The sequence below is a fragment of the Dromiciops gliroides genome, chromosome 4 (assembly GCF_019393635.1).
Source record: "Dromiciops gliroides isolate mDroGli1 chromosome 4, mDroGli1.pri, whole genome shotgun sequence".
NCBI lineage: Eukaryota > Metazoa > Chordata > Mammalia > Microbiotheria > Microbiotheriidae > Dromiciops > Dromiciops gliroides.
The window spans coordinates 475,117,128-475,133,336 of record NC_057864.1 but is presented as its reverse complement, the minus strand read 5'-3'; the positions used below and the strand labels follow the sequence as shown (position 1 = coordinate 475,133,336).

Sequence of the window (16,209 nt, the reverse complement as noted above, 5' to 3'; positions counted from 1 at the left end):
AGACAAGGAAACTGAGGCTCAGAAACAGAGACGCTTACCAAGGGCTAGCTAATGATGGAGCCAAGCCAGTTCCTTGCCTCGCTCCGCTGCCCGTGCTGGCCCCCACTGAGATAGACCTCCGTGGAGCCCAGATAAGAGGCACTGCCAGGAGATGGCAGCCTGCAGAACCACCTAGGAAGAGAACATTTTCATTATTTTTTATTTTAAATTATTATTAAAACAATAATAGAATTCTGCAGGTGAACATGTCCACGTGTCCAAGGAGCCCAGGGAAGTCAGGCAGCAGACTTTGGAGACTTGGTATAAGCTCATTCACCCTTTTGTTTGCCTTTTTTTTTTTTTTGTGAGGCAATTGGGGTTAAGTGACTTGCCCAGGGTCACACAGCCAGTAAGTGTTAAGTGTCTTAGGCCGGATTTGAACTCAGGTCCTCCTGACTCCAGGCCCGGTGCCTTATCCACTGCGCCACCTAGCTGCCCCTCATTCACCCTTTTGTGTTGAGTCTGGGGAAATTTATGTCGGGGGCAAGGAGAAAGCTTCATTGGTTGGAAGACCCTTCCCTAAGTTTCATTTCCTTCTCTTGAGTAAGGTCATTCAACCGTGATTCCTGCCTCTAGACCTAAGTATACCCCACTGGCCTCCATCTGAGACCCTGCAATACAGCCATCCTCTAAAGAGTCCTTTCAGGAATGTGTTCTTGGCCCTCCCACCAGTTACCCGATGGATAAGTCCTTACTGAGCAACAGCTTTGTGTCCAACCTCTAGAGAAACACTCTAGAGGATACATAAGCGCAGACTATCAGAGTCCTTGTCCTTCATTATACAGCTCAGGAAACACAAGGAACTGAGTGACTCACTCAAGGTCACACAGTGAGTTAGTAGGAAAGCCAACGTACAACCTAGATGTGGATGAGACTTTTTAGTGGGGAGTGGGAGAGGCAAATATGATTCGATCTATGTAGGAAACAGCCTTTGAGAGTTACCTACAGCCCTGAAAGGGTCAGTAACTTGCCTTGAGTTCTCTGGCCAATGTGCGTCAGAGATGGTAGAACCCAGGTCTTCCTGAGTCCAAAGCCAGCTCTACCCATTACCCCAGTGAAGACTCTGGATAGGACAGACGTATAAGCACATGAAAGGAAAATGAATGAACTGAGGCACCACATGGGTGGTACAATTGGGAATCTGGATGAACTAAGTGCTTGGGGAGCTTCTTGGAGGAGACAGGATTTTGTCTGGGTTTTGAAGACCAGGGAGGCAGAGAGTCTGGAGATGGAATTGTGCTTGGCACATCCCGGCAGATCAGTCACTGGGAATCATGGAGGAGGGCATTGCCCCAGGGTGTCAGGTTTAGAGGACACTTGAATCTGAAGGTTCTGACAGCAGCTCTTGGCAGTTCCCGGGCAGCTAAAAAACAACAGAGTTTAGCTCCTGGTTAGCAAGATAGATAGATAAATAGAACATGTATTTGCTTGGCATGCACCGAGGACACTGCCAGGCATTGTGGCTACAAATACAAGCCCAAAAGACAGTCCCTGCCTTCATGGGGCTTATAGTCTGATGGAAGAAGACAGGACATAAAGGTGGGATGGAAAAGGTGATGTGGTAAGGTGGTTGGCAAGGAGAGAGAAGAATCAGGTCATGAAATAGCGAGAATGACTGGTGAAAATTGAAAGCTACCAATGGTATGGAGTCGAGCTCCTAACCTTGGTCACCTTTCTTCTTCCTGTTGACTTTATGCTAGTGTCCTGGATCCTCAATGCAGGGCTGCAAGAGACCTCAGAGTCCAACCTCCTTCATTTTATACATGAGGAAACAGGCCCAGGGAAGTTAGGCACTGGTCTGAGGTCACAGAGGTAGTGGTAGAGGGAGGGATTTGAATCTGGGTCTTCTATTTCCAAAGCCACTTATGTCTCTGTCTCCTCCACCATGAGACAGTATCCATGTGTCTCATGCTGCTTGCCCCTGGCACCAAGATTCCTACTTACAGATCTGTTTTCAGGGAATAGGAAGGAGAGCAGGCTGACAGGAACAGATCGGTCTGATATGTAGGGGGCTGGTGACAGCTAATGCTGGAAATGTCATTTGGAGGCAAGATTGGAGAGGGCCTTGAAAGACACACCAAGGAATTTAGACTATATGGCAAGTAGTGGTGTATCATCAAAGATTTCTGAGAAGGGCCGACTCTCCTTCTACAAAGCCAGGTTTGTTATTGTTAATAATAATTACTATCTGTATGTCACTTCAAAGTTTATTGCAAAGCACTTTATACGTTACCTCATTTGACCCTCATAACAACCCTGTGAAATAGGTGCTATTATTATAATGCCCTTCTTCCAGATGAGGAAACTGGGGCCCAGAGACAGAAAGGAACTGGCCCATGGTCACACAGAGCTAGAGTTTGAACCTAGGTGCCGGAATCCTGGATTTAAATGTGGAAGGGAACCTTTGATCTAGTCCAACCTCTCATTTTACAGAGAGAGGAAACTGAGGTAGGGAGTTTAAGTAACTTGCCCAATGTCACAAAGGTGACAGAATCAGGATTGAATCTGGGACCTCTGACTCCACTGTACTACAAATGTAGCAAGAGTCAAGCCTCATCCAAGTTGAGTCTCTAAAGCAAAGCTTCTTAAATTGGGGGTTACAACCCCAAACAGGGTCATGTAACTAAATGTGGGGGTCACAAAAAATTTGGCAACAGTGAAAAGGGGTCAAATAAAAAATTCTCAGGGGAAAAGGATTTGCAAAGTGGAAAAAATTTAAGAAGCCCTTGACTAAGGAGCCCATGGGCCCTTGCGGCCCTTTCTTACACTCCCTACCATGCTCATTTTTCCTTATTTCAGCCTTGCAAAGAGCTGGCATCTTGCTATTAGAGCTGATTTCGACCACATTTAGGCCAGTAAGCATTTATTAAGCATCTTTTGTGTTCTAGGCCCTCTGCTCGATGCTTGGTGTACAAAAGCAACCATCAAAATCCGGTCCTGCCCTCCAAGAGCTTACATGCAGAATCTAAGGGCAGTCTGGTAGCTTCTCAGGGGGGCCAGATGGAGTAGGGCATTCAAGGCTGACCTCTATCAGACCTGCTTTACCTTTATGCTCAACTTTTCCATGTTTCATCAGCCGAGACCACGGGCTCATGGGACACAGGCAAGGCAGCTGTGATAGTCATGTCAAGAATAAGGAAAAACCCAGATTGTCTGGGAGAAGGTGAGAGGCAGCTACCTGCCTGTCCCCAGGCTCCCCCTCCTCCCCAGGGCCCCCCAGAATCTAGAGTCAGATGGGACTTCAGAGGGACCCCCTCATTTTCCAAAGCCACAGAGGTAAAGTGATTTGGGACCATAGATACAATATCAAGCTAGAAGGGACCTCATCTAGTCCAGCCCCCTCATTTTACAAAGGAGGAAGCTGAGGCTCAGCAAAGTGAAGGGGCGGGGCTGCTCCTTCTTAGCCCTCCCAACCCACCCCCCCCAGCAGGGGAGCGGCCTGTGGGGGAACAAAGAAAAGGGCTCAGGGCCCAGGCAGCTGTTTCCAGGAATGCCCCATGGGGGCAGTTCAGATAAGATGGGATTTCCTTGGGAGGAAGATCAGATTTCTTTAGGGGTTTTAGGAATGAAAAGTCCCCGCTAGGGGGCTAGCGAGGATGGAGAAGGGCTCTCGGCTCTCCCACGCACCACCAGGAGAGATAACCTTTCCTTCTGGCTGCAGACAGCTAGCCACGCCGTGCCAGGCTATGGCTGCCCCACGCCCACGCCCCTGGTCTCCTGGGCTCTGTGTGCTCCCCCAAGGAGCCTGAGAGAGAGAGACAGCACGGGGCCTCTGGGACCTGGAGGGAGTCACAGCCCCCTCTGGGTCATCTCCTCATGCAGTAAATGAAGGGGTTAGACCCAATCAGCCCCAAAAGTTTCTTCACCTGTAAAATGAGGGGGGGGGCGGTTTGGACTCAGGCTGTGATCCTTTGTGATGCTGAGGCTGAAAAGGTTCGGTTGGGTCCTAGTCTGGCCTCTTTCCAATGCTTCCCTCACTCCAAGGCCCTGCACAATGTTCCATTTTTCTGTTCCCTAGAGTTCCAGTGGGGCCTTCATCTCCATCAAGGAGGGCAGGCAGATTTATGGGGGGAGGGGCAGGTGAAAGGGTTCTTCCCTCTCCCCCATCTCCACCCTGTAAAGATGGTGATGGCAGCCAGCAGTCTGGCCAGCTCCTGACAAAGCGGGGCTCCCCTTCCCCCAGACCTGGCCAGCTCCTGATAAAGCGGGGCTCCCCTTCCCTGAGGCCTGACAAAGCGGGGCTCCCCTTCCCCCAGACCTGGCCAGCTCCTGACAAAACGGGGCTCCCCTTCCCCAAGGACCTGCCTAATCTCTCACACCCCCCCTCTTTCTTTCTGCAGATGAAGATGATGCCAATCGACTTGGGGAGAAGGTGATTCTCCGGGAGCAAGTGAAGGAGCTGTTCAATGAAAAATACGGTCAGTGGGCAGCCAGCTCTTTCGGGGTCATCCTGCCAGGCCCAGAATGCCTGCCTGCCTACGCAGGAAAGGCCTCTATTTATAGTCTCAGCTGCCAGCAGCCTCACTTCCCCCTGATGGAGGCTCAGCCACCGCAGCCGCTCCCTGGGAGGGTTGGCACTGCTGCTGCCAGGCCCAGGCCTCAGTCACCACCGGCCTGCCCCCATCCCCCCCCCCTTTTCATTTTAAATATTTCTTAAAACAGGTGGCGAGTGAGTGGCAGCAGCCTGGGGTGGGAGGGCAGGTGGGGCGCAGGGGGGCTGGCTTCCAGCCTGCCTGCTGCCGAGCTTCACAAGGTCACAGCTGCTCCCCGGCTGCTGAGCACGTTCAAAGGGCCAGGCGTTTGTTCCTCGACACATGGCTGGGTCTTTCCATGGTTTTATGGGGGGAGGGTAGGAGCGGGCCACCAGAGCCTCCCTGTCCCAGACCCAGCACATCAACTACATCTGCTGCCCTGAGGCGGGCAGGGAGGGCAGCTCAGAGGGGAGCACCTGGGGCAGAGCTGGGCACCTCCCCACCCCCATCCCCCACATTGCCAGCGCTCCCTCTCTCCCCTCCCCCCAGCTCTGGGCCTTACTCAGAGAACATGAAACTTGACTTATCACCAGATTGATGCCTACGTTCATCATCAGGCAGAATGTTCTGCCCCTCCCCCACACCCACAAAGTCAAATGAAAAAGGGTCTCGGAGGCATCGCCCGCCTGGCTTGCTGCATCCTAAGCCTGCCACTGACCATCTCAACCCCGGAGCACAGGCTCCAGGCTCTGGGACCTGGGTTCAGGTCCCACCTCTGACCCTACTTGGGGGACCTCATTTGGGGCTTAAAACGTCAAGCAGAGGCGTCCATGAGCAAAGAGGGAATGTGCAGCCTAGATCTGGGGGTTATCAGACCTGCCCTTTGCAGAGATCGCTTTGGCAGCTGTGTAGAAGATGGTGTCAGAGCAGACAGAAACTTGAAGGGGGGGGGGGACCGTGAGGAAGCCATTCCCAGAGTCTCAGGAAGAGCTGAGATGGCCCTGAACTAGGGAGGAGAGAGACTTGACTAGTGAATGGATGTGTGAGGTGAAGAAGACTGCCTGTTTCCAGCTCTGACAACAGGCATGGGGTGAGGGGAGGCTAAGATTGTTGTTGTTAGTCCTTTCCATCATAACCCCATTCGGGGCTTTTTTTGGGGAGGTAAGGCAATTGGGGTTAAGTGACTTGCCCAGGGTCACACAGCTAGTAATTGTCAAGTGTCTGAGGCTGGATTTGAACTCAGGTCCTCCTGAATCCAGGGTCAGTGCTTTATCCACTATGCCACCTAGCTGCCCCCATTTGGGGCTTTCTTAGCAAAGACACTGGAAGGGTTCGCCATTTCCCTCTCCAGCTCATTTAACAGATGGGGAAACTGAGGCCAACAGAGTAAAGTGACTTGTCCAGGGTCACACAGCTGGGAAGTATCTGAGGCCAGATTGGAATACAGGATTTCCTGACTCTAGGCCTGGCACTCTATCCACCCTTGGCTGCCCGGGGTCAGATTAGCCCTCCCTTATTTCATCCAGGCATCCAGAAATGAGCTGATTTGGCCAGCTGCAGACCGTTCCTTAGCTGTGTGGGGTGCCAGGGATAAGCTCACAGAATTTCTGAGCAGGAGGGTAAATAAACTCAGAAGCTTTGGGCCTAAATTAGGCAGATGGGCAGGATAAAGAATCCCAGGCATCTCCTGCAGAATCCCGGGGACTAGAGGCACACACATGCAGCAAAGCTTCCCAGAAGATGACAAGTTTTCAAGGAAGAACTTGAAGCCGGAATGGTTGGGAAACTTGCGATCAAAGGGGTAATTCGTACTAATTGGCCTGTCTATAATGCACAAAGGTTGGCAGGGTTCTGTCCGTGGGTGGATCCACAAAACAGTCTGACAAGCTACTGATTTAGTCGAGGCCAGTGATGTGACCCGGGTGAAGAACTCCCAGCATGGAAACTCCCTCCATCAGTGCAGCTCACCAGCTGTCTGTCACTCAGGCTTTTAGGAGGCTTTGTCTGGGAGCACTTAGAGGCTCAGTGACTTTTCTTGAGCCACACAGCTAGTAGGTGGCAGTGGCAGAACCCAATCCGGGGCTCCCCGGCTCACCGGCCAGCCCTCTGTCCACTACAGGTCTAATTGTCCTTTGTCACGCCACTTACCCAAAATCCCACAGCTTGGAGGTCTCAAAGGTGCCTTTGAGGCCTGGGTTTCTGCTGATTCCGAGTCCAGCAGACTTCCTACATGGCCACACTGCCCAGAGGAAAATACCATGAAAATCACAAGCAGACAAGTTCTGACAATGCCATTCCTCATCCTGGAATTCCTGAGCCAGTTTCTCAATTTGGCCCAAGTCCCGGGTTCAGCCGAGGGCTAGCTGGGGCAAGCCACTTAATCTCTTGGAGCCTCAGTTTCCCCATGTATCCCATGGGAACGATTCCTGCACTGCCTACCTCCCGGGGTGGGTATGAGGTTCTAATTAGATAATGTTTGCAAATAGAGAGACATAGGTGCTTGTTGCTACTGTCAATTATATATCAAATACATTTACACCCATAAACCTCAGTAAAGCCATAGGGATCACTTGGGAACTCAGAGCCCATCCAGCTCAGCCAACCCCCTCATTTTACACATGAGAAAAGTGAGGCCAGGGAAGGTTATCTAAGGTAAGAGGGAGATTTGAACGTGGGTCAGAGCTCTGCCTGCAAAGACAGTTTTCTTCCCACTGTGGCACCCCACTAATTATTGAATATTTGGAGTCCTTTGGACAGAAGCTGGCTACAGGATACTCTGGTCTAGCAAACCTTCTTTTCCCAAATTAGTCATGTTAAAAACATGGATGGGGAGTGGGATGGGAGGAGAGAGGAGAGGGTTAAGTTCTTTAAGAGATCACTTAGCAAGTACCATCAAGCCCTGTAGAAACAACATTCACCCACAACAACTTGGGAAGGTGCTAATTACAAAATATTCTTCTCCCTCCATTAAGGCAGGCATCCTGAGAATCTCAGTAACCCTTTGATAATTGCCATATTCAATTCTATTCTATACAACTAGCATTTTTTGTTGTTGGTGGTGGTGGCGGTGAAGCAATGAGAGTTAAATGACTTGCCCAGGGTCACACAGCTAGTAAGTGTCAAGTGTCTGAGGTTGGATTTGAACTCAGGTCCTCCTGAATCCAGGGCTGGTGCTCTATCCACTGCACCACCTAGACAGAAGAGACCAAACAATAAGGTCTAAACCAGAGACAAGTACCTATTAAAGTAGGTTTTGCTTTCCTTGATTGGACTAATCAGAGGCCAAGCTGCCAAATCAATGAGAAACCATGAGGACTGTGTGTCAGTGTGATGTACCCACCTGTGTGACATAATCCCAGCCATCCTTCCTCTTCACTCCACTAGGGCTCCCTACCACTTCCCATTCTTGTCCTGACCCATTCAAGTCACAAATTGGCTAAAGGGAACTAAATATTCCCAAGAATTCTCCAGCAGAAGTGCTGCACCCTCATTCCAGACACCATGTCTCTGCCTCTCTCTCACCTAACTGTGGCCAAGGATTTGGGTTTTTTCATGGCCACATCACAGTGTCACACTCTTAACTTATATTTAACTTTCAGTCTGCTAAGTCTCCCAGCTGTTTTCACATTAACTGTTGCTTAGCTGTTCCTACCTGTCTTGTACTTTTCCACTTGATTTTTGAACCCCATATGGGACTTTACATTTATCCCTATTAAATGTCATAATATTAGATCTCTTCATGTCCCACCAGTTGTCCTTCTTAGGCCCCTACACCAAGTACCCGCTCTTCTTCCCCACTCTAACCCTGTTTTTCATATTCCTTATACCCATGCTTCCACATTAGAATAAAAGTTCTGTGAGGGCAAGAGCTGTCTTTCCGTTTCTATTTATATTTCCAATGCACCTTGCTAGCTACAGGAAGTACCCAAGGGATGCTTGTTGACTAGATTTGGCTGATTATTCACAGATTTTAGGATTGTAGATTTGGAGGCTCTCATTTTAATAAAGAGAAAGTTGGGGCAACTAGGTGGCGCAGTGGATAGAGTACCAGCCCTGGATTCAGGAGGACCCGAGTTCAAATCTGGCCTCAGACACTTGACACTTAGTAGCTGTGTGACCCTGGGCAAGTCACTTAACCCCAATTCCTCACCAAGAAAAAGAAAAAAAAAAAGAAAGAGAAAGTTTCCTAGGTCACACAGTTACAAAGATCAGGATCAAACCCAGACCCACTGACTGGCCAAGCCTGGCAAGATTCTTTGGGATCTGGGCTGGGACATCCAGGGTCTGAGCTCTCCTTCCCAGTTTTTTTTTTGTTTGTTTGTTTGGGTTGGGTTCTTTTGTTTGTTTTTTGGGGGTTTTTTGTGAGGCAATTGGGGTTAAGTGACTTGCCCAGGGTCACACAGCTAGTAAGTGTCAAGTGTCCGAGACCAGATTTGAACTCGGGTCCTCCTGAATCCAGGGCCGGTGCTTCATCTACTGCGCCACCTAGCTGCCCCTCCTTCCCAGTTTTGTGTCAGATGTAGATTATAGAAGCACAACACCAATTTTTTTTAATTGATAAAATATATTGACTATTGTAAGACCTCAAGGAGATCCGTGAGTCACCCCACAGCAGTCACCTCCCCTCCACCTCCAATCCATGAATGAATACCCTTCCAGTGTGGTCATTCAAGGCCAGCGAGGTTCCAGGCCAAGAGTCAGGAAGGCCTGAGTTCAAAACCAGCTTTTAGCCTTCCCTTTAACAGCATAGCCTCAAATCTTTCCAGGAATGGAAGTCGGGCTCATTGACGTACAGTTTCCAAACATCAGCCTTTTTGTCAGCATCTCTACATCTCCAGTCCTGTAAAACCTCTCCTGGACTCTGATTTTTCTGAGATCACCTACAGCAGTTACTTCATATATTTCTTCCAGGATCTGGAGATTTCATTCCTCACTTGGGCTCACAAAGAGCAGGTCAAGGGCAGAGACCCCAGACACAGACTGAGGCACCAAATTCTCTCTCTCTGAGATCATCGTCTAACAACGTGCTGTGGATAGAATGCTGGGGTCAGGAAGACCTACATTAAGTTCTCACCTGTGTGACCCTCAAAACATTGCTTAGTTTTTCTAGGTCTTGGCTTCCTTCTCTGTAAATGAAGGGACTACTCTGGAGGGCCTCTGAGACCCCTTCTTAGTTCTAGGTCTAGCTAGGGTCCTTTGATCCCTTGGGAGTTCTCCTAGACAAATGGAATCCCAGGTCCAGGCCAGAAAAACCCACAGCAAACAAATGTGGGCTATTATTACTAAGTCACTTAAACTCCCTGTGCCTCCATCTTCTCATCTGTAAAGTGGGGATAATGATGGCTACAGCACCTTCCTCCTAGGGAGGTCATGAGAATCAAACGAGGTAAAGGTTCTAAAGCATTCTGCAAGTGAACCCTACAGTGTGTATATTAACTGTGATGATGATGATAATTATAAAGTAATTAGGAAGCTGGGAAACCTCGTGGTTGGCACATAGAGATCATCTATTTGGAGGAGGACCTAAGAAGTCTCTTTCCAAACCTTTGATTAACAGATGCGTTGAAGTGTAAGAAGTAGCAGTCAGAATTTGAACCCGTGTCTTTTGACCCTGAATCCAATGACCCTTCTGGTTGGCTTGTATTTGGGAGAGGGAACAGCAGGGGAGGCTGAGAGAGGTATGCTTTCCAGCCTGCCATCTTAGGAGCTTCCTATTTTAACTCCTTAGGAGCTAAGAGGCACAGAGGATCAAGTGTTAAACGTGGAGTCAGGAAGACCTGAGTTCAAATTTTGGTGCAGATACTTAGTGGCTGTATGATCTTGGGCACTTTACTTAAGCCCTCTGTGCCTCAGTTTCCCAATCTGTTAAATGAGGTTTAAAATAGCACCTAAGGGTTGTTGTAAGAATCAAATAACAGGGGGCAACTAGGTGGTACAGTGGATAGGGCACTGGTCCTGGATTCAGGAGGACCTGAGTTCAAATCTGACCTCAGACACTTGATACTAGCTATGTGACCCTGCGCAAGTCACTTAACCCTCATTGCCCCACCAAAAAAAAATAATAATAATCAAATAACATAATGCAGTATTTTGCAAATCTTAAAGCGCTATATAAATTTTATAGTTCTTTAAGGGTAGGGACTAGACCTGAGATTTCATTAGTAGAAGGAACCCCCTCTTAACTGTGTAAATTGGCACTTTCTCTGCAATTTATAATCTGAAAGAGCTGCCCAGAGCACTGAGCAGTTTAATACCTTACCCAGGATTACACAGCCAGTGTATGTCAAAGGCAAGCCTTGAACTCATTTAATTATTTTTTTCTTGCTAATATTTCTATACTGCAGAAAGCACCCTCCAAATCTGGTGTCCTGGAATAAAGCCCCAGTTGCTCTACCCTAGTTACTGGTTCCTTAAGATTGGGAGGGAAAAAGGTACAAATTAGCAGCACGGGTGCCTGACTTCTCCTAGTTCACAGTTTGACACTTGGCCAGTCCTAAACCCAATCTTTTCCTCATTATTTTCAGGCCACCTTTTCAACAGGTGCCCTAAGAGTCCCAAGGAGGCAACAGTATCAAATGATACCATCATGGAATCCTTGGAGACAATATGGCTCCTTGGCATTGGCTGCTAAGGGCCAGGAGAGATCATAGGGGTCATCTGGGCCAATTCCCCAATTTGACAGATGATGAAGTCAAGACCTAGAGATGGAAAGTACCAAGATCACATGGCAAGTTAATGGCTAAGAGTAAGGCTAGAACCCAGCTCTTCCCCCTTCCCCATTTATCCCAGGATCACAGGCCACCTAGTCCAACATCAAGGAAACTAGGCCCACAGATGGGATGTGACCTGCCTAAGGTCACACAGGTAAGCTGGTGGCAGTCATGATTTGAACCCAAGACCTCTGACTCCAAATTCAACAACCTTTCTACAATATCACTCTGGACATGTTCCATCACAGCCCCTCTGCCTTTGCATTTCTCTGGACTCAATGTTCTCCTCCATATTTTCTCTGCCTATAATCCATCCATTAATCAAAAAGCATTTATTAAGTGCCTGCTGTGTGCCAGGCATAGTCCCTGCTCTCAGGAAATTCACATTCTTCTAGATAAGGTCCACATTTGGAGGACTGAATGACACCCTTTCTATTTCTTGGAAACCATCGCCAAGAACCCACTGCCAAAGACTCAGACAAATGTGTCTTCTGCGCTCACCCCCTCTACTTTATGTCATTTCAGCCTGACCCTGCCCCAAGCCTCATTCCCTCTTCTTCCTCTGTGTTTAAGAGATCTACCTCCCTCCCTGCCTGCCTGCCTTAGCAGTAGTTTATCCCCTTGACAGTTTCCTCAAATCGAGGGGATAAGATTCCCCACCTGGTGCCGGGAAACCTTGTAGGTGATGACTCCACAGCAGGTAGAATTTGGGAAACAAGAAATAGTGTGAGTTTATTCTGCAGTCTGAAGGGAAGTTTGTTAGTCAGAAAAACACATCCAGGTAAACACCCCAAGGTGTTTCATTGATTGCTTAATGAGTCAGGTAGACAGTAGTAAGGACTTTGAATGTGAAACCCCCAAATCCTGAGTCTGCTACTCAATAGCTGTGACCTTGGGCAAGTCATTTCCTTTCTCTGCAGTTCAGTTTCCTCTTCTGTAAAATTAATCGAGCTGGGGACAGCTAGGTAGCACAGTGTATAAAGCAACAGCCCTGGATTCAGGAGGACCTGAGTTCAAATCCGGCCTCAGACGCTTGACACTTACTAGCTGTGTGACCCTGGGCAAGTCACTTAACCCTCATTGCCCCTCAACAACAACAAAAAAAAGAATTGAGCTAGGTGACACAGTAGATAGAGCACCAGCCCTGGAGTCAGGAGGACCTGAGTTCAAATCTGGCCTCAGACATTTAACACTTACTAGCTGTGTGACCCTGGGCAAGTCACTTAACCCCAATTGCCTCACCCCCCCCAAAAAATTGAATTGAGCTAGATGGTCCCTTAAAAACCATTGTCCTTTTCTTTGTCTTTGTTTGGAGAAGAGGGAAGGGCACAGGGCTCACAGCCCCTGCTCAGAAGCTTTCTACTGCACCCTTAATCCCATAATCCTGAAGTTCCTTCAGCGCTCTAGACACTGTGCTAGGCACTTGAGATGCAGAGGAAAAATAAAAAAGGCCTGTTCCTCGAGGAGGTGACCTACAGACGGCAGCAGAAGTGGGGAGGTGGAGAGAGGGATAAAAAATGTTCGTAGATTAGTGTGATACAAGGAAGGGAAAGATGGAGAGAAAGGAAAGAACTGGACAAAGTGGCCTTGGAGAACTTGGGAACTCCAGTTATTAATAACGGGGGAATCGAGGAAGGCTTCCTGGAGGAGAGCATCCCTGAGCGGAGCCTTAACAGGAGCTAAGTCCCCCAAGAGGGAGCAGTCTGCATTCCTGGAATGGGGAGCCCTTCTGCAGAGGCTGGGAGGCTAGAGATGCTGCGTCGATTTCAGAGAGCATCTCTCCAGTAGGCCAGTTGAACCAGGATATGGAATGTCTGATGGGGGTGCCTCTTTATGGAAACCTTGAGTGCCAGACTAGTTTATATTTTCTTCCAGAGGCTTTGTTTTAGGAGGGGAGTATTTTTGTTGTTGTTGTTGAAGGGCAATGAGGGTTAAGTGACTTGCCCAGGGTCACACAGCTAGTAAGTGTCAAGCGTCTGAGCCCGGATTTGAACTCAGGTAGTCCTGAATCCAGGGCTGGTGCTTTATCCACTGCACCACCTAGCTGCCCCCAGGAGGGGAGTATTTTTAAAGGTGACACTTTTCCAGAAATAAACGCTAGTGGGCACGAGTGTTCTGAGGAAGAAGTCTCAGCATCCCCATCTTTGGGACCCCGTTGTCAGGAAGCTCATGGGACTTCCTTGCCCCAGGGCTCCATTTCAGGGGACTGGACACAGGCCTCTGGAGCTGCCGCCGAGTGCTTTGCTAGTAAAAGCGAGAGGGGAGGAGGGGTAGAATGAGATGTGGGAGAGAAGGGGAATGCGCCTGTACTCTGCCTGGAAATTCAGCCATCTGCTGCTCACCCCCGTCATTACTCCACCCCCACTCCTGAGCCTCAGCCAAATCCAGGGATCTGGGGCTTGAGATCCAAGGGCTGTGCAATTAATGTTCTTGAGGTGCCACTGGCAAATCCTTGACAGGCAGAGAAGGCCCAGCTAGATGTGAAAAAGGCCCTGAGGGTTTTGGGGGGCCGCCGGCTCCCAGTGAGTCACCAGCATGACATGGCTGCCCAAAATGCTAATGACATCAGAGCCCAGAGCGAGGATGGAAACAAACCTTGGAGGACCTTCAGTGCCTGGCTCAGGAGAAGGGAATTGTGGGGGAAGGGGAGGATAAAGGGCCCTCGGCAGACCTGGGAAGTGGGAGGATGCTTTGGGTACCTATGAGAAAGGGATATGGGCAAAAGGAAAGACTGAAGGCAGGAAGTCGAGGTTATCCTCATTTCAGTCCATCAACAAACACTTGGGAAGAGCCTACTATGTGCCAAGGCTATCATTTCAATCCCTCAGCAAGCACTTGAAAAGAGCCTACTACACACCAAGGTCATAATTTCAGTCCACCCACTTCCCAGGTCTGCCAAGGCCCCTTTGTTCTCCCCTTCCCCCACGATTTCCTTATGAGTATTTACTCTGTGCTGGGCATTGTGCTAGGTGCCAGGAAACAGAGAATGGAACCATCCCTCCTCTCAAGGGATTTCTATTCTCATGGGACAGAAAACATGCACAGATATTCATTTGTACAGAATAAACTCACAGCATAATCCCCCAGTGGGTCTGTGATCTCCTCAGTTCAGGATGGTCCCAAGCAGGCAGATCACAATCCATGTGGCCCAGTGGATAGAGCAACCAAGGCCTGGAGAGCCCGAGATCAAATCTGGCCCCAGATACTTCTTAGCTGTGTGGCCCTGGACAAGTCACTGAACCTTTAAGTGTCCTAGATTTTAAAAGTGGACAAGAACACCCACCTCCCAGGGTCTTTGTGAGACTCAAATGAGATACTTGTAAAGTGCTTTTCAAACCTTTTTTTTTTCTTTAAAAAAAAAAAAAAGCCTTGTTTAAATGCTAGATGTTATAATGCAAAACAATCCTGGTTTTAAGAATACTTTGAAGGATCAAGCTGTATCAACTCAACAGTTTTTTGTTGTTTTTTTATCAATATGTTTTTGTCCATTGACAAAGGCAAAGAAAATAGAGCTGGCAGGATAAAAATTTTTCTTTCAAAATAAAATGATAATATCTGCTTGGCATTCTTTGTATTTAAAGTGGATGTGGACAGAAAGGAGAATTAAATCCAAATTATTTTATTAAATTAACATTCTTAAATAATTGAAATATTTCTTTTTACTTATTAAGAAGTTGCCATTATCAGATTAAATTATTTTATTAAAATGTGTTTTTACTCAATTTTAATTATTTTTTTGGTGTCAGTTGACTTGCCTGGTCTTTCTGATGTTGATACAAGGTCGTTAGGGAAGGGAGGGCAGTAGCCACCATAGATAAGGATTGGGCCTGTGGCTTCATTGCTGCTGGGAATTCCCAGGTAAGGGAACAGTCTCTGCCAATGAGGGTCTGCCCCTTTAGGTGATTTAGGCTTAGAGTGGCCTCAGGCTCTGAGACTTGCTCAGAGTCATCCCCTCACCCTGCATAGATGAGAATACTCAGAACCAAGACTTACTGGGAGTAATTGAAAGAAGCTGGAATGTTTAGTCTAGAGGAGAGAAGATTCAGCAGGGGGGATTCGAGCCAGGTCTTCGGGTGTTGGAAAGATTGTAATAGGGGAGAGGGACTAGACTTGCTTGACTTGGTCCCTGAGGGAGGAAATGGTAGTAGCAGTTAAGAGAAGGCCCTAAGAGGGTTGGGAGATACCCAGGTCTACAAACAGGGCTATTGGGAGGACCGAATAAGTTAACATATACATGAAGCACTTTATAAACCTTAATGCCCTCTGTAAATGCTAGCTACTACTACTACAACATTAAGTGACTTGACTACTGCATTACTACGCTACTACTATACTACTACAGCTACTAACTCCTACTACACTCCTATATTACTACATTACTATACTACTGTACTACTATGCTACTATACTACTACTACAACTAAGTACTACTACATTACTACACTACTGTACTACTACTATATTACTATACTACTATTGCTACAACTAACTACTACTACATTACTACACTACTACTATACTACTACAACTACTAACTCCTACTACACTCCTATATTACTACATTACTACACTACTGTACTACTACTATATTACTATACTACTATTGCTACAACTAACTACTACTACATTACTACACTACTACTATACTACTACAACTACTAACTCCTACTACACTCCTATATTACTACATTACTACACTACTGTACTACTACTATATTACTATACCACTATTGCTACAACTAATTACTACTACATTACTACACTACTACTATACTACTACAACTACTAACTCCTACTACACTCCTATATTACTACATTACTACACTACTGTACTACTACTATATTACTATACTACTATTGCTACAACTAACTACTACTACATTACTACACTACTACTATACTACTACAGCTACTAACTCCTACTACACTCCTATATTACTACATTACTACACTACTGTACTACTATGCTACTATACTACTACTACAAC

General features: G+C 47.6%; 1 protein-coding gene across 4 annotated transcripts in view; it reads left to right on the top strand.

The window, feature by feature from the left end:
• Nucleotides 1–16,209, top strand: part of GTF2IRD1 (GTF2I repeat domain containing 1) — a 244,094-nt gene that overhangs the window by 212,282 nt on the left and 15,603 nt on the right. For all 4 annotated transcript variants that reach the window (XM_043964256.1, XM_043964257.1, XM_043964255.1 and 1 more), the window contains one exon: nt 4,380–4,457. In XM_043964256.1, the coding sequence (XP_043820191.1) occupies nt 4,380–4,457 (78 nt within the window). The remainder of the gene's footprint in view (nt 1–4,379; nt 4,458–16,209) is intronic.